At 40.2% G+C, this 24,156-nt stretch overlaps 1 protein-coding gene across 1 annotated transcript; it reads left to right on the forward strand.

The window, feature by feature from the left end:
- The first annotated feature begins 370 nt into the window (after positions 1–370).
- On the forward strand, positions 371–23,147 carry smc1b (structural maintenance of chromosomes 1B). The gene is made up of 25 exons (XM_037683285.1): positions 371–479; positions 801–989; positions 2,678–2,790; positions 3,665–3,868; positions 5,167–5,405; positions 5,532–5,790; positions 5,913–6,053; positions 6,217–6,299; positions 6,811–7,018; positions 8,915–9,100; positions 9,208–9,399; positions 10,065–10,211; positions 10,369–10,506; positions 10,724–10,840; positions 13,177–13,283; positions 13,568–13,709; positions 15,513–15,658; positions 18,377–18,530; positions 18,668–18,766; positions 18,847–19,003; positions 19,124–19,278; positions 19,451–19,602; positions 19,741–19,810; positions 22,878–22,988; positions 23,061–23,147. The coding sequence occupies exons 1-25, from the start codon at positions 371–373 to the stop codon at positions 23,145–23,147; spliced, it is 3,705 nt and encodes a 1,234-aa protein (XP_037539213.1).
- Positions 23,148–24,156: the final 1,009 nt, after the last annotated feature.

The raw sequence follows: 24,156 nt of genomic DNA on the forward strand, positions 1-24,156 counted from the left end.
ATTTTGAAAATTCAAGTCAACTTTGGAAATATTGATTCTTCAAACAAGATGTTAAAATAATTACATTTAAAACGGAGAAGATGTAAATTGTTTATAACCTTTCTATAGAACCCCGCTTTAAAATGGTCGAAATATCCCTTTGAGAAAGGTGAATTGTGAAATAAACATATTATAGAGCACATCTTGAAAAAAAAATCTAATGAAATATTTCAGTTTATGAACAAAAAATGTGCAAATATATATCAGGCGGCATGTTGGTTTGATGTTTGCAGTGGCGCGAGTTTTTCCCGCCTTCTGACACGGTCTGCTGAAGCAACATCGTCAAAAACCTAAAGGCAGCCGTAGCTTTAGCATCCAAACTCTCATTAAAATGGTCTACCTAAAACAAATTAATGTTGAAAACTTTAAGTCATGGCGTGGAAAACAGGTTATTGGTCCCTTCATGCGGTTCAACTGTATAATAGGCACAAATGGCTCAGGTAAGAAAACTTTAATTCGTAGCTAACTTTCTATTAGCTAACCTTAAAACTGTTAGCTAGCTGTAATAATGACCGAGTTCAGACAGTTTTGCTAAACTAGTCAGAGGTTGGTATTATTTGAAGTTAAAGTAAACTTAAGAATATTATTTCTTATTTACTTTGGAAACAATAAAAAGTATTTTTATTGGCATTTGGTTTAGTGCTAACTTTAGCTTGGTAGCATTTAGCGGTTAGCTTTCCGGCTAACGAAAACTTTAAAGCACTTTATAATAATTTAGAAGGGCCAGTGAAAGATAAGCTGAAGATTTTAAATAATTCCAGGGAAGTCCAATGTGATGGACGCCCTGAGCTTCGCTATGGGGCAGCGGGCCGCCTCTCTTCGGGTGAAGCACCTCAGAGACCTGGTCCACGGAGCCCACATCGGGCAGCCGGTGTCCGGCACAGCCCGAGTGGCCATACGCTTCTGTGACGAGGAGGATGGAGAGATGGTGTTTTCTCGAACAATCACAGGTCAGTGCAGTGTCTGAACTCACCATCTGCACATTTTTTTTATTTCTTTTGGATAGCTAAAGATCTTATCTCAACATTTAATGAGGCTACTGTCTCATTGAAATAAACTTTAGACTATTTCTCTTGAAGGCATTTCCATCCAGTGCAAACATGAAGTTTTGAGCGTTTTCCCAGTTTTAATATTATGTCTGCTAGCTCTATCATAAAACATAATCTGTAGTTATATGTTAATCTGCTTTATGTTAATCTGTAGTCTGTAATCAGATGTCACTAACAAAATAGTCAGGAGCAAACCTCCCACAGCAGACAGTCGTTTAAGAGCGAGCTCCACAATGTTTTAACGTGACAGAGGAAGATCTTAGTGCTCAACATCACATACCATACCATACCACCTTATTTATAAAGCACTTAAAACAGCAACAAGGGCAACCAAATTGCTGTACAGACAAAACAGCAGGTAACACACAAAGCAAAATACAAAATGAGGTAAATCAGAATATAGACAAAAACCGATGCAGATAATGACGACAAACCAGTGTGGAGCATACAGGATCAAAACACAGATCATCTTGTGTTGAAAGCTATTGAATAGTAGTGAGTTTTTAAACGAGGCTTGAAAACCGAGACACTGTTCAGTGATTTGTAGACATACATGAGTATTTTGAACTGGATTCGAAAGTGAACCGGTAACCAGTGCAGTGAGGCCAAAACTGGTGTAATGTGCTCTCTTTTGCCTGTACTGGTTAAAAATCGGGCTGCTGCATTCTGGACCAGTTGTAGTAAAGCAGGTCTATGCCTCACAGAAGGAACACAAAACAATTTGTACATTTGTTACTTGAGACAGTGTTATACTCAGGAGTGGTATGAGTACTGCTACGTTCTTGGCAAAAACCACCGCACCGAACCACCGTTCCTGTTTTTAGTGTTTTTATATCGCTTTATAATGTAGCTGTTTTTGTTTCGTTTTTTTTTTTAATGATTGTCTACTGTTGTCATCATTCTTTGTTTAAAACAGGTTTCTCTTGTAAATGAGTCCTCGAGTCTCAATGAGACTAACCTGTATAAATAAAGGTTGAATGAATGGAAAAAAACAAGTTGTTATAGATCACTTACAGGTGGAAGGCGTCAATCCAAAACTGTATATGTTTAAATATGAGAAATAAAGTTTAAAATGTATAAACATGGGTGAAATAAAATATATAAATTGAATCCCCTCCCCAATCTGTTGTTTTGATTTCTTTAGAGGTGGTTCAGGCCTTAATTTGGGCGGCATGTGACAACCCCCTCTCCCCATAATTAGAACCTTGTCGAAAAGTTAATATAATGTATCAGTGAAAAAAAAATTAATAAATAAACTCCATCCATTTGTCCATTGTCTTGTACAGTTTATATATTTAGTCTGCTTCCCATTTTACCACATAATAACAAATATTACAGTTTGTTTAAGCTGTTTTAAAACTCCCTTTTCAGTTTAAAACCTGACAACATAATTAGAGAAAACGATCCTTTTACGCTTCCAACAAAAAGTTGGCAATGGAGAATTAGGCTATTGTGGTGTGTGGAGAAAGAAATTTGCTTTGAATCATGTTGCTACATCAATAGACACCTCTCTGTTTTGTGACAAACTTTAGTTGGACTTGTGTTTTCTGGTCTGTCTAATGTCCTCAACTGCTGTTTGTATTTTTCAGGGGACTCTTCTTCCTATCACATTAACGATGCTCATGTTACTTCTGCTACATACATCGAAGAGCTTGCAAAGATTGGCATTGTGACCAAAGCTCAGAACTATCTGGTGTTCCAGGTAACATGAAATTCATTCAGATATTACACTCACTTTAATGTTTTTAAGGTTGTGGCAGCATGCTTAGTATCACCTGATCGTATTTTCAGTATACTAAAGGGATTGTAGAGACAAAAAGCCATGTGAATGCCCGCTTAGAATTGGTAATTAAATGTGAGGGGAAACTGAAGTGCCTCTAAAACATTCTCATGGCAGAAATAAAATACACCAGTGATTATTTAAGGGCGGTCAGTGGGGGTTACGGTTACTGAAGGAAGAAACCATGAGAAGGAGATTTTTTTTTTTGTAGCAGTTTTAGTTTAAATCAAACCAAAAACAACTAGGAAAACAATGACATATTTAACAAATTACATTTATTTACAAATTTATTTTACATAAAATTGACTTTTATGTACAAACGTAAATATAAACTTGTTTTATTGGTATTTTACATTGTGATAGCGAAATGTTCTCAACTTGCAATGTTGTCAGGTATTTGAATGGCTGCAAAGCACAGCTAAAAAATAGATACTGTATGAACACTCTTTAGACTAATTGTATTTCAACAAACCAGATGTACAGTGGTGCTAAAGTTTGTGAACCCTTAAGAATTTGTTTGTAATTCTGCATAAATATGACCTAAAACATCATCAGATTTTCACAAAAGACCAAAAAGTAGATAAAGAGAACCCAGTTAAACAAATGAGACAAAAATATCGTACTTATCCATTTATTTACTGAGGAAAGTGATCCAATATTACATATTTGTGAGGATCCACACATAGAATTTAACTGTACTGTAATAGAATCAAGCAGTTGATTAAAACAAACTGCAAACATGGAAACAATGCTTAGTGTGTAAACAAGGTGTGTAATTTACTCTGCTCCTCATCAGGGGGAGGTGGAGTCCATTGCTTTGAAGGACCCAAAGGAGATAACCAAGATGTTGGAGAGTATCAGTCAGTCCAAGGAGTTGGCCGCTGATTACCAAAAGAAAAAAGAAGAGCTGCTGATGGCTAAAGAGAACACGCAATTTCACTTCAACCAGAAAAAATCTGCCACTGTGGAAAGAAAACAAGTGTCTCAAGAAAAGCTAGAGGTAATGTTAACCAGACACAACAAACTGTATTGCCTACCAGCATTAATAAACACCTGGACATCGATCCAACATTTTTCAGTCAGGTCATCTGTACAGTTTCTTTTTTTTTGTGCTGAAACATTTCGCCTTCGATCCGGAAGGCTTCATCAGTCAAGGAAACACACAACACAAAACTGATTCTTCCCCCAACAGCTTACTCCAAAGTGGAACAAACCAGTTCTGCTTGTGATAAGATGGTCTCTTTGGCACGCCCCCTCCTCCATTGCCGGCCCTCTTCCTTGTTGACAGTCGTGTAAAACTGGTTGAAAACAACAAAGTCCATGCTCAATAATCCAGGTATACAATCCAACATTTTTCACTCAGGTCATCTGGACAGTTTCTTTTTTTTTTTGTGCTGAAACATTTCGCCTTCGATCCGGAAGGCTTCATCAGTCAAGGTGGACTGGAGGTCAACCTGGAGATCGAGTTTTTCTGACTTATAATGCTTATTTTCCATAAACATCAAGGTCGATGTTGCTGCATCTTGAATGAAAAAATACAGTTTTCGTCAAGTTTCAAGCCTCTGCGACTGGCAGCATTTAATACACACAGAACCTGTTTTCAGTTTGGAATGGATTCTTCCCATTTATACTTATTTTTGTAAACACAATACAGAGCTAACTGGTCTGCAATGATCACGGTGGCACAACTGGTAGAGCTGCTGCCTCTCAGCGAGCAGGTTACCCCGGTTCAAATCCCGGTCCAGGGGGCCTTTCTTGGTGGAGTTTGCATGCTCTCTCCATGCATACATGGGTTTTCTCCGGGTACTCCGGTTTCCTCCCACAGACCAAAAACATGCACGTTAGGCTGATTGGTAACTAAATTGTTTCTAGGTGTGAGTGAGAGAATGAATAGTTGTTTATCTTGTTTTTCTCTGTGGCCCTGTGATGGACTGGAGACCTGTCCAGGGTGTACAGTGATTGCTGGACATGGGCACCAGCGGACCCTGTGACCCAAAAAGGAAGAAGTGGGTAAAGGTGATGGATGGATGGTCTGCAATAAGGTGTAATGGGGTGGAAAAGTGTCCAAATATTGTATAAATACCAGATGCAGGTTTTATTGGTAAAACTTGGTTTTGGCACCAAGCACTTTCCTTTTGATGTATTAAGTATTCAATATAAACACCAGGAATAAAAGTATGTGTATAAATATATATTTATTAATTTGAAAATTAGACAAATGCATTGTGGGTGAAAATCTGTTTAGAAGTTGTAATCTTTCATTGTTTTCAACTCAAACTCATCTCGTTCTATGTTCAGGCTCAGAAATACCAGGCTCTGCTAGATGACCGTCATCAGAAACATTTGCAGCTGAGCCTTGCTGAGCTTTATCTCAATGAAAGAGACATCGGTGCTATCAGTGACACACTGAAGGAGAGACAACATTCTGCAGCAGCTAAGAACAGCGAAATGGTGAACTGGGAGCAAACTGTCAAAGCCCACAAGAAGGAGCACGGACGCCTCACCAGGGAGCAACAGCATATCGATAAAGAGATCCGGTGTGTTTGTGTGGTTCTTTTTGAGCATGGGTAGAAACAGAATGACTTTAATGTCACATTAAACATGTTTTTATTTCACAACTTTAGAAATATAGTAATCGGCTCTTCTATGATTCTGTTGCACAGCGGTCAGGAGCATTCTCTGTCTCAGGCTCGGTCTCATTACATCAAAGCCAAAGTGAACACCTCTCATCACATTAAGAAGGCTGAAGAGATGCATAATGCCGTGCAGAAGAGTCGGAAGTTGTTGGCCATTAAAGAGCAGGAAGTGACAGCTGGTCATCAGGAAGTGGAAGAACTTGGAAGAACTTGGAAGAACTACGAGAAACAGATCCAGGAAGAAGGAGCTGCAAGAGGAAGAGACATCGAGCTGGACGAGGATCAGGTAATGATTGCAAAGACTGATGCCCGTGGCCTTTAATAAACCTTGGTTATCTTGAACTTGCAGAAAGCTTGAGAACGTCTACATGTTTTTTTTTTCTCAACACAAATCAATTTTTATTACAGTTGGAGAGATACAAAGAGTTGAAGGAGTTGGCCCAGAAGCAGGGGGCTGTTGTCAATCAGCAGGCAGAGAAGTTGCACTGGGAGCTCAGGGCGGATTCTGAAAAGATGTCCTTTGACCTGCGCAGAAAAAAGGAGGTGGAGGTAATCACATTTCTGCTAACCTTGTTTGTTTTGAAATTACTTTGAAAGAGATTCAGCATCCTTAATAAAAGCATGCATAATTTACCTACATTTCAAACATAAGTTTATGGATTCATGTGTCTGTAAATACGGCACCACAGCTGAATTGATTATTTTTTTTCAGGTTGCCATCAGGAACAGTCAAAAGCACCTGGAAGAATTAGAAAACAGAGCAGAAAAACTAGAAGAGTACACCAAAACTTGCAAGTAGGTCATATGATTTATTTAATATGTCATAGTTTGGTTTTAAATGGGGCAGCACGGTGGCGCAACTGGTAGAGCTGCTGCCTCTCAGCCAGCAGGTCCTTGGTTCAAACCCTGGTCCAGGGGCCTTTCTGGGTGGAGTTTGCATGTTCTCTCCGTGCATGCGTGGGTTTTCTCCGGGTGCTCCGGTTTCCTCCCACAGACCAAAAACATGCATGTTAGGCTGATTGGTAACTCTAAATTGTCCCTAGGTGTGAATGAGAGAGTGAATGGTTGTTTGTCTCTATGTGTCCCTGTGATGGACTTGCGACCCGTCCAGGGTGTACCCCGCCCCTCGCACAGTGATTGCTGGACATGGGCACCAGCGACCCCCGTGACCCAAAATGGAATAAGCGGGTAAAGATAATGGATGGATGGATGGATGGATGGTTTTAAATGTTTTTTTTTTTTTACATGTACTTGGTCATGTAAAGTTAAGAAAGTGAGAAAACTAACAAACATGTGTACGATTCAGGTCTTCCTTGGAGGATTACCATCAGCAAGAGGAGAGCCTGACAGCAGAGCTCCAGCATGTTTCTCAGCGTACCAAAGAGGTGAACCAAGAGCTGGGTAAGGTGATGGAGGAGCTGAGGAACGCCCGTCTGGACAGCCATGAGAGTAAACGGCAGCAGCAGCGCAGAGAGCTGCTTGAGAAGCTCTGCAGGCTCTTTCCAGAAACTCTGGTAAGAAATACAAGTAGAGTGGATTGTTCAACCCCTGCTACACTTAGTTTACGTAGTAATCTAAAAAAGTTAAATCTGGTCCTCTGTCCCCCTCTTACAATGCTGTGATTGCTAGTATCACTCAGCCCTCTGTGAATAGTAAACAGCCATCAGTGTGCTAATGATCCATTGTTAGGCTGATGGTCCTTCTTGAGCATGTGATCAGCTGGTTTTGGTTGTCAGCAGCAAAACTGGTTGATCCACTCTGAGAAGGTGCTATTTAAGAGACTGAGCTGAATACAGCACCTCAGACTGAGGAAGTCTCTTGGATGAGAGATGAAACGTTTCTACATTTTTTGTTGATTTGCTTTGTTTTGTTTTTTTTGAATGTCCAGAGGACCAGATTTAACTTTTTTAGATTTTTCTACCTGGATTATTGAGCATGCATCAGGATATTTACTTAGTAATGTCCTACAGTCTAAGCTTTTTTGTTTACATGTTCTTACACAAACATTAATTATATATTTTTTTCCATTGTTGACTTGGTGAAGGGATTAACATAGAGTCAACTCTGTCGCTTGACAGATTATATCGAACCGTTCATTGTAGTCATTGGGTTAACTTGGAGTCACCCTGAACAAGGTGGGCACCACATCTAACTGACATTAGCCAGTCCTTCTTGTGCAGGTGAACAACTAGGCCTGTCGCAATAAACAATAAATAAATTAATCTCATGATAAATTAAAATTATCAACCTCATTTTCATTTATCAGCTTTATCGTTTCTTTGTGTCTCTCTCTTTCTATTGAAGACACTGGATGACAAAAAGCTCAACTCCGGTGTTCTTCACTGACCCCTCCCTTTCTCTTCTCTTTAAAATCTGTTTTAACATCTTTAAGAGCAGCTAAACTGAGAAGCTAAGCTACGAGCTAAGCTAACAGGCCGATCTCGAGAAAAAGCCTCTGTCTTGTCAGTGCTCCAAAATTCACGGTTGAAACCTGTGTCTTCATGTAAAAAGTTGTTTTTTTCTGCAAAAAGAAGCTGAGAACTTGTTTACGGATTTTTTATTAACGTGAAAAATGCTATGCTGAAGAACTCAAACTACACCGAGCGTCCGCCATTTTGAGAACTGAAAAACAGGAACGGGAGACAGCCAAGGGGCCTCACTCCCATTTTTCTTAGAGACATGCTGCTCGCTCCCTCACTATCCATCCTTTGGTTCAAACTGTCGTATACTGCCATCATGTGGTCAAAAAAATGATACTACACACAAAAATTAACCAACATTTCTAATTAAATTTGACAATTATTGTCACATTTCAAACAATGTTATCGTTTATCGCAATAATTTCTGAGACAATTCATCGCCCAGCAAAATTTGTTATCATAACAGGCCTATGAACAACTAGTTCTGGCTCTCACCAGAAAACTGTCTGATCCGTTATGAGAAGATGTTGCTTATTAGACTGAGTTTGTTGCTGCTCCTCAGACTGAAGAAGACTTTTGGATAAGATGAAACGTTTCACAAAGAACAATCTGTCCAGAGAACCTAACTTTACTTTGTTAGATTTATCTACCTGGATTATTGAGCATGCATCATGACAATATCACGAGACTGCACATTATATAAATTAACTAAAACAGCTATAACACCACCTCTTCCCTTGCGCTGATCTTGTTTCAAAGCTCTGATATACAAGGTGGCAAGTGATATGCATTATTTTAAGAAACACTAGGCCTTCAATGAAATGTACTTTTATTCTACTTATTATATAAAGTGTGTGTGTGGGGGCAGGGGCGGGTGTGCAGGGAATTTTTCCAGAATCTTTTTAACTAGGTACAGGGAGGGGCTGGGTATGTTAGAAGTGTGCAGTGGGTATGATAACATTTTCATTAGCTTTATGTGTCCTATTCCAGTTTGGCCGACTTTCTGACCTGTGCAGCCCAATTCATAAGAAATACCAGCTGGCTGTCACTAAGGTGTTTGGCAACAACATGAACGCAATTGTGGTGACTTCTGAGAAAGTAGCACGTGAATGTATATGTTTCATCAAGGAGGAACGAGCAGAGCCAGAGATGTTCCTGCCCATAGACTACTTGGTTGTAAGTTAAGAACCTTTTACAGACAAACTGCTTTTTAATGCACTTGTTAAAGGCAAGACAGAGACACATCAGTGTGCCATTAATAACTATACGTACTTTGTGCACAGGTGAAGCCTCTGAATGAACGACTGAGGGAGATTTCAGGTGCCAAGATGTTGGTTGATGTTGTACAGATCAATGCTGCCTCAGGTGCTGCCCAACTAAGAAAAATAGTGCAGTATGTCTGTGATAATGCTTTGGTGTGTGAAACGATGAAAGATGCCAGGAGAGTGGCCTTTGATGGAAAGGAGCGTCTTAAGGTAAAATTTATTCATAAAACGCTAAATTAAGGCTAAATTTTTCTACTTTTGGACATTTGTTATGATGCGTAACCATAACAACAAGGTGGTTTTCTACAAGTGGGAGCAGCTGATTAACATCTCAAAAGCTCATACAAGACCTCAACTACAGCCCCAAATCTCAAATGAGTTGAAAAGGAGGTGCCGTGGATGCATTACTGTCTACCTGGAGGCTGTGCTCGAGTGCCTGACCGCCGAGCTCTTGGAGGTAGCAGGAAATGTGGCTCATGACAGCGGGAGGACTGAGATCGCCCCTCGACACCTGCAGTTAAGTCCACGGTGACAATGGACTCGGCAGACTGCTGGGAGAAGTGGCCATTGCTTGGGGAGGAGTTTTGCCCGGGATTCAGGCAGTCCTGCTGCCCAAAAAGACCGAGGTCTGCTGTGTCTGGGTGGACGGATTGGCATTTGAAGCGATTCTTCGGATTCGGGACGGACTGCTACAAGAGATCCTTCCTGCCCAAAGCCATCAGCATCTATAACAACTGTAATGAAACCAAGATGAGCTACAACAACAATTAATTTCCCTTTCGGATTAATAAAGTATTTTGAATTGAATTGAAATCTGAGATTTTTGTTGTTACCAAAATACAAGTTGAAGTGTCCCATCTTTTGCTCGTTTACAGACAGTAACCTTAGACGGGACGCTGTTTAAAACATCAGGAGTGATCTCTGGCGGTTCCAGTTATCTGCGAACCAAAGCTCGTTGCTGGGACGAGAAAGACATGCTGCATCTGAAGGAACACAGGGACAACCTGACCAAGGAGCTGCGAGTGAGACAGTATTTGAAAAAACAAAAAAAATTTGGTCAATCTATAAATGAAATACATTTTTACTACTTTTTTTTTGCATACGTTTGCAATTGTGTTTTGTCAATTGCTCTGAACATTTGTTTCTCAGTTCAGTTCTTTCGTTTAATTTCTTTGACAGGATTTAATGAAACTGAAGAGAAAGGAGCCAGACTTGAAACGAATCATTGCACAGTCTCAAGGAGCTCAGACACGCCTGAAATACTCCACAACTGATTTGGAAAACCTCCAGAAAAAAGTCATCCCTAAATGCCACGCGGTAAAGCCAAGAAACTTTAATGTTTTTATATTTAAAATCAGATATCATAGACATAGCTGAACTTTATGTGTACAGATGTGTCAGGAGACTACAACAGATGGAGATGTAATCTGTTATGTTAAGTGATGGTGACACAAGTTCAGAGGTGACTGGGCAGATACTGGTAATTGTTGCTCACTACTCACTTGGTCTTTTTTGTCTTGCTGACTAATTGCAGGAGATCTCACGGATGGAGAGTGAATTAGCAAACGCTGACTATCAAATTCAGATGCAGCAGGAAAGTCTTGAAGGAAAAAATGCAGAAATGAAGAAGATTAAACACCAGATTGATCAGGTACGCAGTCTACAGGGCTGCAGACTTATTTTTAGAATTTTGATCTGGACTTTAATTTCACTCAGAGATAAATATATATAATTTTGAGCTTTCAGAAAAGAAAAGTGTGGCCACTGTGCTAAACTTCTTTAGTAAATGTCCTGAACATGTTTGTAATTAGATTTAAGAAATAACCCCCAAAAGTTGTTTGACAAAACCTGAAAAATGCAGGTCTGTACAAGTATGGAATTATAAAATAAATATAATGTATGGCGGCATGGTGGCGCAGTTGGTAGAGCTGCCGCCTCTCAGCGAGAAGGTTGACAGATCGAATCCCGGACCGGGGACTCCTAGGCAGAGTTTGTATGTTCACTACTTGCATGCGTGGGTTTTCTTCAGGTACTCCGGTTTCCTCCCACAGACCAAAAACATGCATGTTAGGCTGATTGGTAACTCTAAATTGTCTCCAGGTGTGAGTGAGAAAGTGAATGGTTGTTTCTCGTTTGTCTTTATGTGTCCCTGTGATGGACTGGAGACCTGTCCAGGGTGTCCCCTTCCTCTCACACAGTGACAGCTGGATATGGATGGATGTATGTATGGATGTATGTATGGATGTATGTATGGATGTATGTATGGATGTATGTATGGATGTATGGATGTATGGATGGATGGATGGATGGATGGATGGATGGATGGATGGATGGATGGATGGAGTGTAGAAATTCTTTGTATTGTTGCGGTTGTGTTTTGTAGTTGAACTTTATTAGCATTTTAATTAGGGCTGCAAGTAACGATTATTTCAACAATCGATTAATCGGACGGTTATTTTTCCGATCAATCGATTAAAAGGGGGGAAAAAACAGCCATGCTTTAATTACCACCTCTTTATTACAAAATTTGACCGACATAGCAAATCGTACAAAAAGCAGATTGCTACTTGACTATTCTGTTAGTAAAATATTGAATAATAAAAAATAACAAAGTTTGTCAAATAGCTTCAATAAAATAATAAATGTACACAAAAATATATACAAATATATGTTTTATACCTGCACAATATGTAGGGTACTTTGTAAAATTTGTCCTTGAAGGAAGAGTGTAACCTGGATTAAAAGTGTGGATTATTGTAACCTGGATTAAAAGTGTGGATCATTGTAGTGAAGCCTTTGTCTTCAACCATCGACAGAGGCCTCGTGTCAGTGACGATCATTTAAGGATCTTTCAGTGAAGACAGCTGCTGCTGTGGTGTCCATGATGTCTGTCCATCATGAAGGCTGTCATTGTTTGTTGTTGTTTTCTGGAATGAGAAAGAGTTTATATGTATTATAGCATAATTCACAGCAACTCAATAAATGTCTTGTTTCACTTACAGTGTTAGGTTAAGGCAAGTAAGTAGCCCAAAGAGCAATTAAATACACACACATATAAAATACTAATTACGCACAATTGAGTAGATTAATTACTTTAATTCCTGTTTAAATGCAATTCATCCTGCCATACAATGCAGTGTCTTCAGACTTTGCCAGCAAATTAAAACTTGAAGCTTAATTTTTACCACATTGTGTTAGATTTATTTATAAATCACATGATTTAAACACTGCTTGTGCCAATTAAATTGAAATAAAAACACATGTTCTCTATCACCGTCATTAATCAGCTAACAAACAAGCAGCAGCAGCTGCAGAGAGAGTGACTTTATGTTTTCTGACTTGGAAACAGAACAAATGTAAAATATTGTAGAGACTTACTGCTGCTGATCCTTCATCCACGCCATGGTGAAGTTAGTTTACGACTCAGACAAGTTAACGTTACACCGCGATTCTCACGTGTCATGTCGTCACTTTTCAAAGCTGCATGTTTTGCAGTTTTTATCTTTGTGAAGCGTCAAGTGCTCCCACACTTGACTTGAACCGTTTTCTCGGCGTCGGTCATTTGTAAAATTTACTTAATTTCCTTTGAAAACGCCGCCCCTGCTCTGCTTCCTCCTCGCTCTGTTCCACTCATGCTGCAGAGTTGTTGTTGTTTTTTTTACTTTATTCAGTCAGCCAGCATTGACAATGCTCTGCAGGTGAACAAAACAGCTCCACAGCGCCGTGAGAGACACTTAATCGCCCGACACAACAAATTGATAATGAAATTCGTTGCCAACACTTTTAATAATCGATTTTATCGATTCGTTGTTGCAGCCCTAATTTTAATGTTCTACTTGAAGATATGCATCTAAATATTGGTAATTAGCTTCACTTGTAGATTTTTTTTTCATTCTGTTCATACTTGCTCCTATCCATTACTAGTGCTTGCTCTAAGAGTATCATTGTGTAGGTTTTCATCTGTATATCCATGTTATGTGTTTTTAGATGGAGGACTTGGTGTTTTCAGACTTCTGCGCAGAGATTGGTGTGGACAACATCAGAGAGTATGAGCAGGAGCACTTAAAACAGCAGGCAGAGCTTGACAAGAAACGGTACAGCAGTAACACATTACTATGTTCTGTACACATAATAAACTTAACCAGACAAATTTGTGATGGTTTGTCTGACAAATCAGTAAGTGAAAACATCAAATCGCTGCTGGTTTAAATTTCTTTTTTTGGCCACCATTCTAATTATTGTTTACCTTCAAGCTTTTTATTATTTTTTTTAGGGCAATTTTTTTTTGTCTGGGAAACTGATCACACACACTGAATATTTACGTTTACATTTGTTTTGATTGTCTGATACATTTCCATTCCATTTTTTTTTTTTTCAGGCTGGAGTTTGAAAGTCAGTGTGCCCAGCTGAATGCACAACTTGACTTTGAAGAAAACCAACTTGAACAGGACAGGAAAAAGCTTCGCAAAATGGAAGATACCATTAATATGGAGGAGGGAACCATTGCTGAGCTCAAAAAGGTAATCATCTCTGGGTTTTACTGTGCGTTAAAAGGAACTCTGAGCGTCAGTGGTCTTTATGTACACTAGCTGTGAGGAGAAACAAGAAGGTAGGCAAAAAGACTGAATGATGCATCAAGAACTTACAACTCTCTACGATGAGGCACATACTTCCATGATTGAGCTACCTTGCATGTTTTGTTAATATTGACATGAAAACGTTTACTACTATCAGTCTGCGTCATGTAATTTAGCTGTAAACCATAGCATTAGTCCATCCATTCATTATTTTTACCCACTTCTTCCAAGTTTTGGTGGGTCACTGGTGCCCATATCCAGCAGTCACTGTGGAGGACACCCTGAACAGGTCACAAGCCCATCACAGGGACTCCTGGACAGGTCTCCAGTCCATCATAGGCCACAGCATTAATTGTCCCCCATCGCAGAGCAAAAAGAGGGAATTGGCAATATACTCCGTCTGTCCGTCCGTACATGTTGTGAGTGCGATAACTTGAAAAATAAGTGACATACCGACTAGAGGTGTGCGATATGGCTCAAATATAATATTGTGATATTTCACAGCATTCTGATGATAACGATAAATTTTGTGCTATAACAAAAACAGAAATCATAGTAGTTCATTTTACAAAATGAAGTGTGGAAGTGTGGAACCATGGAGTGTGGAACCGTGGGTCAAGAGACAGCTGAGCTGCTCGTTGTTTGTACTGGAAGTTTTTGAGCGCAGGAAAGGTAGGGGGTCCAGTGTGAGGGAAGAGGCAGCTTGAGCGATGCCCTTAGCTTTTTAGCTATCTAGTATTGCGCACGGCTATCTTAACATTATGCCAATAATAAAGGGGGGGGGGGGGGGGTGCGTGGTTCGGTAGGCAGCACGCTCAGTTCTGTTAACAGGGCAGTGCGCCCGCTTCTATAATGGTAGGGGAAACACTGACATATTTACGCCTTGAAATGAGCATATCATGATATAATTTATTTTCCCGGGCAAGTTTTTTTTTTTACCAGTATTATCCTGAATGATATGATATCGCCCAGCCCTAGTACTGTCTTCCATTTTGGTGTGTGGGTGCAACTAGGAGTAAGAAAGTTTCCTTTCGAAACTTGGGTTGCCAGGTTTAAATCCAAGATGGCCACCACCATATACAAGAAACTTTGTGAGCGCGATAACAAAATGAGCAATGAGCCAACTTCCTTTTTGGTGTTTGTTTGTACCTAGACATAAAAAAGGTTTCTATCAAAAACTGTTTCCATGTCAATTTATATATTTATTTATTTTTATCTTTATTTTATTTTATTTTATTTTGCTGTGCTTTGCTTGTTTATTTCTGCTGTACAGTTGTACAGCAACAAGGCCAACACTTTGGTTGGCCTTGTTGCTGTTTTAAGTGCTCTATAAATAAAGTGGTATGGTAAAATTCAAAATGGCCACAGACACACACACATTATACACATACACACACACACACACACACACACACGGTGTGTGGCCACAATTGCCACCTCGTTATCTATGGCAAGAAAGAAAACTACCTCTCTTCTTATACATAGTTTAACTCTCTCTGTCTATTCCTGTTCACTATTCAAATCCTTTAGCGATGGGGGGCATTGGGGTACTGCTTGTTTTCAACAAGGATGGCAAAATGATTTCCTGTCTTCCTTTTTCAGGTCCTGTCCTTTTAATACCTATGGTTTGAGTATATTGGTTGTTGTGACTGTTGCTAGAAATATTTTGCTTGAAAACAACCGTGGATTTGGGAAATGTTTGGTCATTGCATATTCTTTCAGCTGAGTGTTTTTGTTCCCCTGCAGGAAGAGCAGAAACTGTTGGAAGCCGTAGAAGAGGGTCAGAATAAGCTGCTAGAGCTAAAGAACCAGCTGCTCACCAAAAAAAGCCAAGTGGCTTTGGCCAAAGCTGAGCTGGACCAGAAGTCTCAGGAGCTTCAGGAGAATAACAAGTAAAACTCTTGCTAATAGTACTGGTGCTGTTGTTAATCAAGGTTGCCCTTATTAGTAATAATGTTACAGTTGCTACTGCATAGAGAAATATAATCAATTTTGCTTGTGTATTTTATGGGAATGCCATCATACAAAGAGAACAGTGAGTATAACAAAACATTACAGGCAGCGCTAAATTATGCACATTACTTCACTTCATTGTGAACTTGTTTAATTATGAACCAAGCATGAATAAACTTAAGCCAACCTATAAAAAATTACAATATTAGAGGTTTTAGTCCTAAAATCACTACATACAGTATATCCATTACCAGACTACTGACAGAACAATGTGATAATATTTTACATTTAATTTTCATTGTGTTTTTGGGAATGTTAGAAAATGCTGTAAATGCTCAGTTTGGGGCTATACACTGTGCCTGAGTAAATGTTTAGTATGCCCAGTACCTCAATATGAGGGTCATGATCTTCCAGCAGCAAACGCTGAACTTAAGCACAATTTGTACATGTGCACACTCCCTGCTCTAGGCTTGATCTCTGTGGTGCACGCAGCACATGTTGCTTTTATTTAGAAAACTTCTAAACAAACGTCTCACCCTATCTCTAAAGAGCTCAGCTACCCTGAGAACCAAACCTTTTTTGACCACTTATATCCATGTTCTTTATATTAATCACCCATTTACTACCCAGCGTTTGTGTCCATAGGTGAGTGTACGGTCATACATTGACTGGTAAAGAGAGAGATTTGCCTTGCAGCTCAGCCCCCTCTGCACCTCAACAAACTGGTGCAGAGTATGCAGTACTGTGAAAGCCCGCCATACCTTGTAATACTTAAACTCCTCCTCCTAAGGCAGCACTTCGTTCCCAACCCAGAGAGGGCAGTCCAGCCTTTGACGACTGTAGACCATGGTCTCAAATTTGGAGGTGCTCATCTTTATCTTAGCAGTTTCACATCCGGCTGCAAACCCCTCCTGTGAGAGCTGAAGATCACAGCATGATGATGCCAACAAGGTCATCTGCAAATGGTAGAGACAGATTCTTGAGTTCACCAAACCAGACCTATTCTGATGCTTGGCTGCACTGAGAAAGTCTGTCCATAAAAGTCTGGATCTTACCGTGAAGATGTGCACAGTTTGTACTAGAGTTTGCCGATATGTCAGTGGGCCAATATAGGCGTTTGGGGACATATCAGTGATAATTGGCCCATTATGCGCCGTTATAAACACTTCTAATTTTCACCACTAAAATGCTGGGAACGAGCCGTGTCCGTACTTGCAAAAAGAATACTGTAATTGTACAATGTATCCAGCAGAAAGCACATGTGGACTACTTTGAAATCGCACTTTATCTTTCAATGTCAGCACAGCCGAAGCAGAGAACAACTAAATACTGTGTAGCGTATTTTGTAAGTTTATTATAACTGACGTAAAATAAAATAAAAATCAACAATTATAAATTCTCTTCAATCCTCCAATTTGCTTGTCATTAGCTACATGCCTCTCAAGTTAGCAAGCTAATGTTTAGATAACCTAGCATAGGCTACTGCCTTGTAAAACTTTAGCCAGAACGATAAATCTAACGTAGAGGTAAAATAACGTTATCTTTGTTGCGCTAAGTGAAATGTATTGTCTGAAATCTTTACTTCTCTGCAAAGAAACAAAAAAAAACTCTGCAGGGATCAATACTAATCACACCTTCACCATACGTGACTGACTGTTTAAACAATGAACAGGGAAGGGCGTTTGTTTAATTTATATTTTTGTAACATACTTGATAACTTTATGGTGAATAGTGGAGGATTTGGATACCTGCTGACACTGATTATTTAGATATCAGAAGTCTGGTCACTTTAATATTATTGTCATTATTGTTGACTTCATATGATGCTGTAATAAACTCCTCTCTACTGGCAAATATGACATGCACAAATGCATGCATGTACAGTACATCTACACACACTCAGTTACTGCTTAAACCGCCTGTGACATCAAATATAAGTAATAAACAAAAATGCATTTTTAAAAAGATCACATTAAACATGTATTGCAGCAAAAAAAAAAAAAAATCACACCGCTGAGTTGAACAGTTGTTGAGATATTTGTGCAACAGCAGGAAGTGACAACGATGAATGATGGTTTTGAGTCACTATCAGAGAGAGACAAAGAAGAGTCAGAGTTATAAACAAAGATCAGGGAGTTCCTCTTTTTAAAGCATCCTTTTGATGTCACTTCCTGTTTAACTTTGGCTTTGCCACGTTCAAAATAAAATGTGCCAATTCTGTGACAAAATGCATAAAATTGTGTGTATTATGCCAAATTTCATAAATATTTTGATGTTTTCTTTCACTTTTTGTATTTGTGGGAAATGATTGTCACAGACACTTTAAAGTTAACCAAGTTCAGTGTTTACTCAAGGTTGCTTGCCTTGGGAGGACGCTTGGGGGGGTTAGGGTCGGTTCTGTTGACAGGGCCTTCCTTAGACTGGTAGGGGAAACAATGAAGTCGTGCTTTGGTCATACAATCTGTTGACATCAGCCAGGACTAAAAACTGCAGAATCACTTCAATCTGTGTGTTAGAAATAGAAAGTACGTGAAGGTTAAACATTTTAAGTTATTTTTAATGTTGCCCACGTTACCTTGTAATGTCAGATTCGTATGTTTGAGCTCACTTGTTAAAACTTGTTAAACCGGCAGTTTTTATGTCTTTATTCCTTTTAGAGAGTTGGTAAAACTTCAGCGTAAGGTGATGTCAGCAGAGACGATGTTGGAGCAGAAACGCTTGGCTAGACACAACCTGCTGCTGGCCTGCAAGATCCAAGGCCTGCCCATCATTATGCTGTCAGGCAGCCTGAATGAAATCAGTGAGGTGCATGTAAGTTTCAGAGAAATAAATCCTGTCCTGGATGATCATTTCATTTGCCTCTATTGCAGAATTCTTGAAGAGTACCAAACAGAACAATAACACAAAAGTCCAGCCTTTCTGATCATTACTTTTTCTGGTTTGTGCAGCTGACCACAGATTCAGAAAGTACTTCAGCCACTATGGACATTTACGAGCGAGAGGCACAGCTAGTCATCGACTACTCCGAGCTGGACGAAGAGTTCAGGGTGAGACGTCAAATCAAGTCTCATCTTAATAATTCTCGTTTGCGGCTTTAAATGAGCGTGAAGTGAAAACATGTTGACAGAGTCTCCGGGATGACGAGGAGACAGAGGCCTTCATGAAGAAGCTGAAGGAGTCCGTCTCCTCCCTGGAGGAAGTGCTACTTTCTACCACTGTACCTAACCTGAAAGCTCTGGAGAAAATAAATGAAGTGAAAGACAAGTTACAGGGAGTGACTGAAGGTATTTTACTAAGAGTATTTTTTAGTGGTGGGCTTGTCATTTTGAAGGTTTTCTGCATGTTTTTACTTGTTCTTTCTTGAAGCAGCTGGACTAATGAACACTGTCCTCTTACTCGCCCAGCTTTTGATGCCAGCACTAAAGCAGCCAGAAAATGTAACCAGGAGTTTGAGCTAGTCAAAGCCCGGCGCTGCCTCCTCTTCAGTCAGTGTTTTGAGCATGTGTCCGTTGTGATTGATCAAATCTATAAAAGAATTTGCAGAAACAGTAGTGCCCAGGTGAGACGCAATACAACCGCTTTTTAAAACACACTCGCAGTGAGCTTCTTCTTAGAACTCTACTCAGAAAGTAAAATTCACGATACAATAGTCGTAACTCGTTTCCGTAAAACGTTTTAAGTGACATGAATAAAAACATGATGCCATAAAGGACAGTTTTTCTGCCCTACAGGCTATTCTGAGTGCCGAGACTCCAGACGAGCCGTATTTAGGCGGCATCAACTACAACTGTGTGGCTCCAGGGAAACGCTTCATGTCGATGGACAACTTGTCAGGTGGAGAAAAAGCCATTGCTGCTCTTGCCTTGCTGTTTGCCATCCACAGGTGACTCTACCCCGAAACAATATTTAAAGTAGATGAGTTTAGAATAATATGTTTATAACCATCTTTAACCAGTGGCAAACGTGAATCTTCTGATTAACAGAAGCTAATAACTCGTGATGTTTGTGTCGTTGCCCTAAGCTTTCGCCCTGCTCCTTTCTTCATCTTGGATGAAGTGGATGCAGCTTTGGACAACACGAACATTGGCAAGGTAAGATCAGTGCTGTATGCAAGCTTTGCTGGTAATATCCACTTTTATCTAATTATAAATTTGTTGTTGATCAACCAAATTTAACTGACATACGACAGTAATGATTTAATTTACGAAACAGCAGCTGTAATAATTTTATATTGCGTTCTCTGACTCAGCGACACAAAGAAATCAAGTTTACGTTTACATTTAGTAACTGCAGTTTGCATTTGCAGCTACCACCAGTTTTGTGTGTGTGTGTGAGCTTTAGTAGAGAAGGCCCATGATGGGCATGCTTCTCCACTGATTAGCAGACATAGTTCTGCTACAGAGCTCCACCCTTTAAAATGTCATGTCCCTATCTTGCTAACAGTAAAAAATAAACATTTTAAGACAAAACAAAAATTTAAGAGCAAACAAGAAACTGTATCTATATAAAAAAAAAGCTTTGCTGACGACCGCAGTGCTCCGCTGAGCGAGTGATCACAGAGGAGGAGAGTGGTGTCCTTCAGCTGCTGTCAGGCATTGGAATGTGGTTAAGATGCACTTTTTATCTCCTGTATTATTAGACTTGACAAACATCAGCCAAATATAATGAAACAGCCCACAGTTTCTTCAAGAACCAGATACAGTGAAGCTTTACTGTGTCACAGTTTGTCCACAGAGGCGGTTATTGCTGACGCATCATTGTGGCTGTTTCACTATAAGCCTTCAGCTGTTAAATACAGACTTTCTGATGGATTGAACAAGTTTCTTTATTTTAAATTTATTACCGTTATCTGGTGCTCGTTTCCGAGTCGGTTCTGAGGGGCAGCAGCTTGAGCAGGAAGACCCAGACATCGCTTTCTTCAGCCTCGTGCTCCAGCTTTTCTGGGAGGATTCCAAGTGGTTCCCAGACCAGCCAAGAGTAAAAGTCTCTCCAGTGTGTCCAGTAGTCTTCCCCATGTGTCTTCCAAGTTGGACATGCCCTGAAAACCTCCCTAGGGGGCATCCAGGAACCACCTCTACTGACTCTTCTAGATGTGAAGGTGCAGTGGCTCTACTCCAAGTCTCTGCTGGATAATTGAACTTCTCACCTTATCTACAATGGAAAGCCAGCTTCCTTGTAGAGAAAACTCATTTTGACCGCTGGTATGTGCAATCTTTCTTTTGGCCACTACCCAAATTTTGTGATCATAGGTGAGAGAAGGAGTGTCAACCCACCAGTGAGGTTCACCTTGCAGCAGCTTTTACTGATAACATCACTGTTACAGGCAGCTTTTACTGATAACAGTGATGTTATCAGTAAAAGCTGCCTGTGGCAGCTTCCTCCTGACCTGCATTGCACTTATTCTTGATTTTTGGATCGCTTAAGGCTCACCTGTGCTATAATCATGCTGTTCAGCATCTTGATATGCCACACTTGTGAGGTGGATGGATCATCTCTGCAAAGAAGTGCTCACTAATGCAAATTTATGAACAGTATTGGCGAGAAAAAGGCAGCATTCTGAGCAGCAGTATGGTTTCATGCCAAGGATGCGCACCACATATGCCATCTTTGCTTTGAGGATGCTGATGGAGAAGTACAGAGAGGGTCAGAAAGAACTCCATTGCGTCTTTGTGGATTTAGAAAAAGCGTACAACAGGGTACCGAGGGAGGAGGTGTGGGATCACATGAGGAAATCTGTAGTGAAGAATTATGTTAGACTGGTACAGGACATGTATGAGGACAGCAGGACAGTGGTGAGATGTGTTGTAGGAGTGACAGATAGCTTCAAGGTGGAGGTGGGAGTGCATCAAGGATCAGTTCTGAGCCTCTTCCTGTTTGCTCTGGTGATGGACTGACTGACAGTCGGTCATGGGAACACCTTGCAAAAGATCTGAAGCTCTCGACCTTGACCTCACTGAATGGCTTCAAAAAACTGCCAAGTTCATGGCAAAACCCAGTGCAGACATGTTTTTAGTATTTTATATTGCTTTATAATGTAGCTGGGTTTTTTTATATCATTTTTTTTCTTTATTTATATGTATAAGCTTTTTTATGATTGTCTAATGTTGTCATCATTCTTTGTTAAAACCAGGTCTCTCTTGTAAATGAGTCCTCGAGGCTCAATGAAACTAACCTGTATAAATAAAAATTGAGTAGAACAGATGAGGTCAGGCAGGAATCCCTGTGGACTATGATGTTTGCAGATGACATTGTGATCTGTGGTGAGAACAGGGAACAGGTGGAAGAGAACTTGGAGAGGTGGAGGTTTGCACTTTAAAGAAGAGGAATGAACGTCAGTCGTAGTGAGACAGAGTCCATGTGTGTGAATGAGAGGGAGGCCGGTGGAACAGTGAGGCTACAAGGAGCAGAGGTCACAAAGGTGCAGGACTTCAAGGACTTTGGTCCACTGTCCCGGAAAATGGGGAGAGTTGTCAAGAGGTGAAAAAGCAAGTCCAGGCAGATGGAGTGGATGGAGAAAAGTTTCAGGAGTGATTTGTGACAAAAGGGTGTCAGCAAAGGTCAAATGAAAAGTTTACAAGAGAGTGGTGAGACCAGCTGTGTTGTATGGTCTGGAGACAGAACTGGAAGTGGCAGAAATGAAGATGTTGAGGTTCTCCTGAGGAGTGACAAGGATGGATAAGCTTAAGAATGAGATCATCACAGGTACAGCACAGGTTGAAGAGAGACCAGACTGAGATGGTTTGGACATGTCCAGAGGAGGGACAGTGGTTTGGACATGTCCAGAGGAGGGACAGTGGTTGTTATACTATTAGAAGGATGTTAGAAATGCAGCTGCCAGGAAAAAGCCAGAGGAGAGATATGGATGCAGTTAGAGAAGACAGTAAGGAAGGTGGAGTGAGTAAAGAGGATGCAGAGGACAGAGCAAACAAATAATAGTTTTTAAGTGTTAACCTTGTTAAATTCTTGTTAAAGTCCTCCCGTGCACGCTCCCGCGGCCGCCATTTGGCAGCCAATCGATTTTTGGCACAACACCGGCCCACATTTCCGGGTGGTCAGCGGTGACGCATGATAGACGTGACGTATACAGCGGTGCAACGTGTACGGAGGCAAGTACGGTACTTTTGTAAATTCTTTGAATGCATGTTTGGATTTTTCCAGGTGACCAGTTTCATCAGAGAGGAGTCCAGACGGAACATGCAGATCATCGTCATCTCTCTGAAGGAGGAGTTTTTCTCCAAATCTGACGCTCTGCTGGGCGTCTATTCTGACGTGAGGAAACTGCACCGCAGGCTGCAGGTTCCACATGTTTATTACGTCTCACTCATGTTTTCTTCTGCGCAGTTTGATGAGTGCATGTTAAGTCGCATTCTGACCCTGGACCTGCGTCTTTACGCACTGGATGAGGACGACAACGGAACGCAAAGTTGAGAAGGAGACCAGAGGAGAAGGAGGAGTTCTGTAGCCCAGAATCACCTGCGTGAGGTCAAAATCTGTTTCCAGCTCTCGTGTTTAACTGTTGCTCTGAAAGTTTTTATCTCTTCAGTAAAGTAGATGTTTTATGACCACTCTCTTCTTATTTTGATTTTATTTTTTTAATAATTAGGTATCAGAAACAGATTTTTATAATTCACCGCATGTGTTTTATGGGCTAAGTTTCACATTATTTACAGACTTGATTAGTTTTGCGATCCACTTGAACTGCTAGTTATTTTGTTCAAATTGTTTGTCTAAAATCTAACGTAAAAAAAAACAGAAGTGAGCAAATAAATAAGAGTTAAAGCCTAAAATGTTACATTCACAGCATGTTATAAAGAAACATACTAATTTGTTCTATCGTGTTATACAGTTCTAAAACATGTTGAATGTTTGTACATTCACTACCAGTTTTATTTGAAATGTTTTGTTCTGCTTTTAAATTTGACTTTTATTCAATAAATGCATAGCTCAAAATACAGTGTATTTTTTTTTCCTGTTGAGAACTTTATAAAATGTCATTTAATTCAGCAAAGTATCAGTATAATTACAAAAACCCTCTACTTATTTCTATGTTAAATTCATTCAGCAGAAAGGCAACAGTACCACCACGGTCAGCAGGAAGAACTGCAAGACTTCAGCAGGAACGTCTGGATTTAACTTTAACAGAATGAAAAACAAATGTTTGAAAATGAGAAACTTTACCGATGACGAATGAGCGAACAGTGCTGTGGTGCTGTGACAACTGCCTCATCCACCTCTGGATTAGTGCTTCGTCTCCATCTGTCATTTGCCAGATTATCATCTGTCCAGGTTCTACTGGAATATATCTCCAGTCTCAGAGCCCATGCCCCCCACCCGAAGGGAAAACTCCCAACACACAGGCACCAAGTCGGCGGGGGGCTAAGAATAGACCCACACCAGCTTGGTGCCTCTGACCATGGGCAACTCCAGAGTGGAATAA

This window comes from Nematolebias whitei, chromosome 10, assembly GCF_014905685.2.
Source record: "Nematolebias whitei isolate Nwh7 chromosome 10, NemWhi1, whole genome shotgun sequence".
NCBI lineage: Eukaryota > Metazoa > Chordata > Actinopteri > Cyprinodontiformes > Rivulidae > Nematolebias > Nematolebias whitei.

What these genes read in the sequence shown, in the direction of transcription:
- smc1b (XM_037683285.1), top strand. Translation starts at nt 371, where the DNA reads ATGGTCTACCTAAAACAAATTAATGTTGAAAACTTTAAGTCATGGCGT. An exon ending in GGCTCTTTCCAGAAACTCTG is followed by an intron (nt 7,019 to 8,914) that starts GTAAGAAATACA and finishes GTCCTATTCCAG; the next exon opens with TTTGGCCGACTTTCTGACCT. An exon ending in ATGAAATCAGTGAGGTGCAT is followed by an intron (nt 18,531 to 18,667) that starts GTAAGTTTCAGA and finishes TGGTTTGTGCAG; the next exon opens with CTGACCACAGATTCAGAAAG.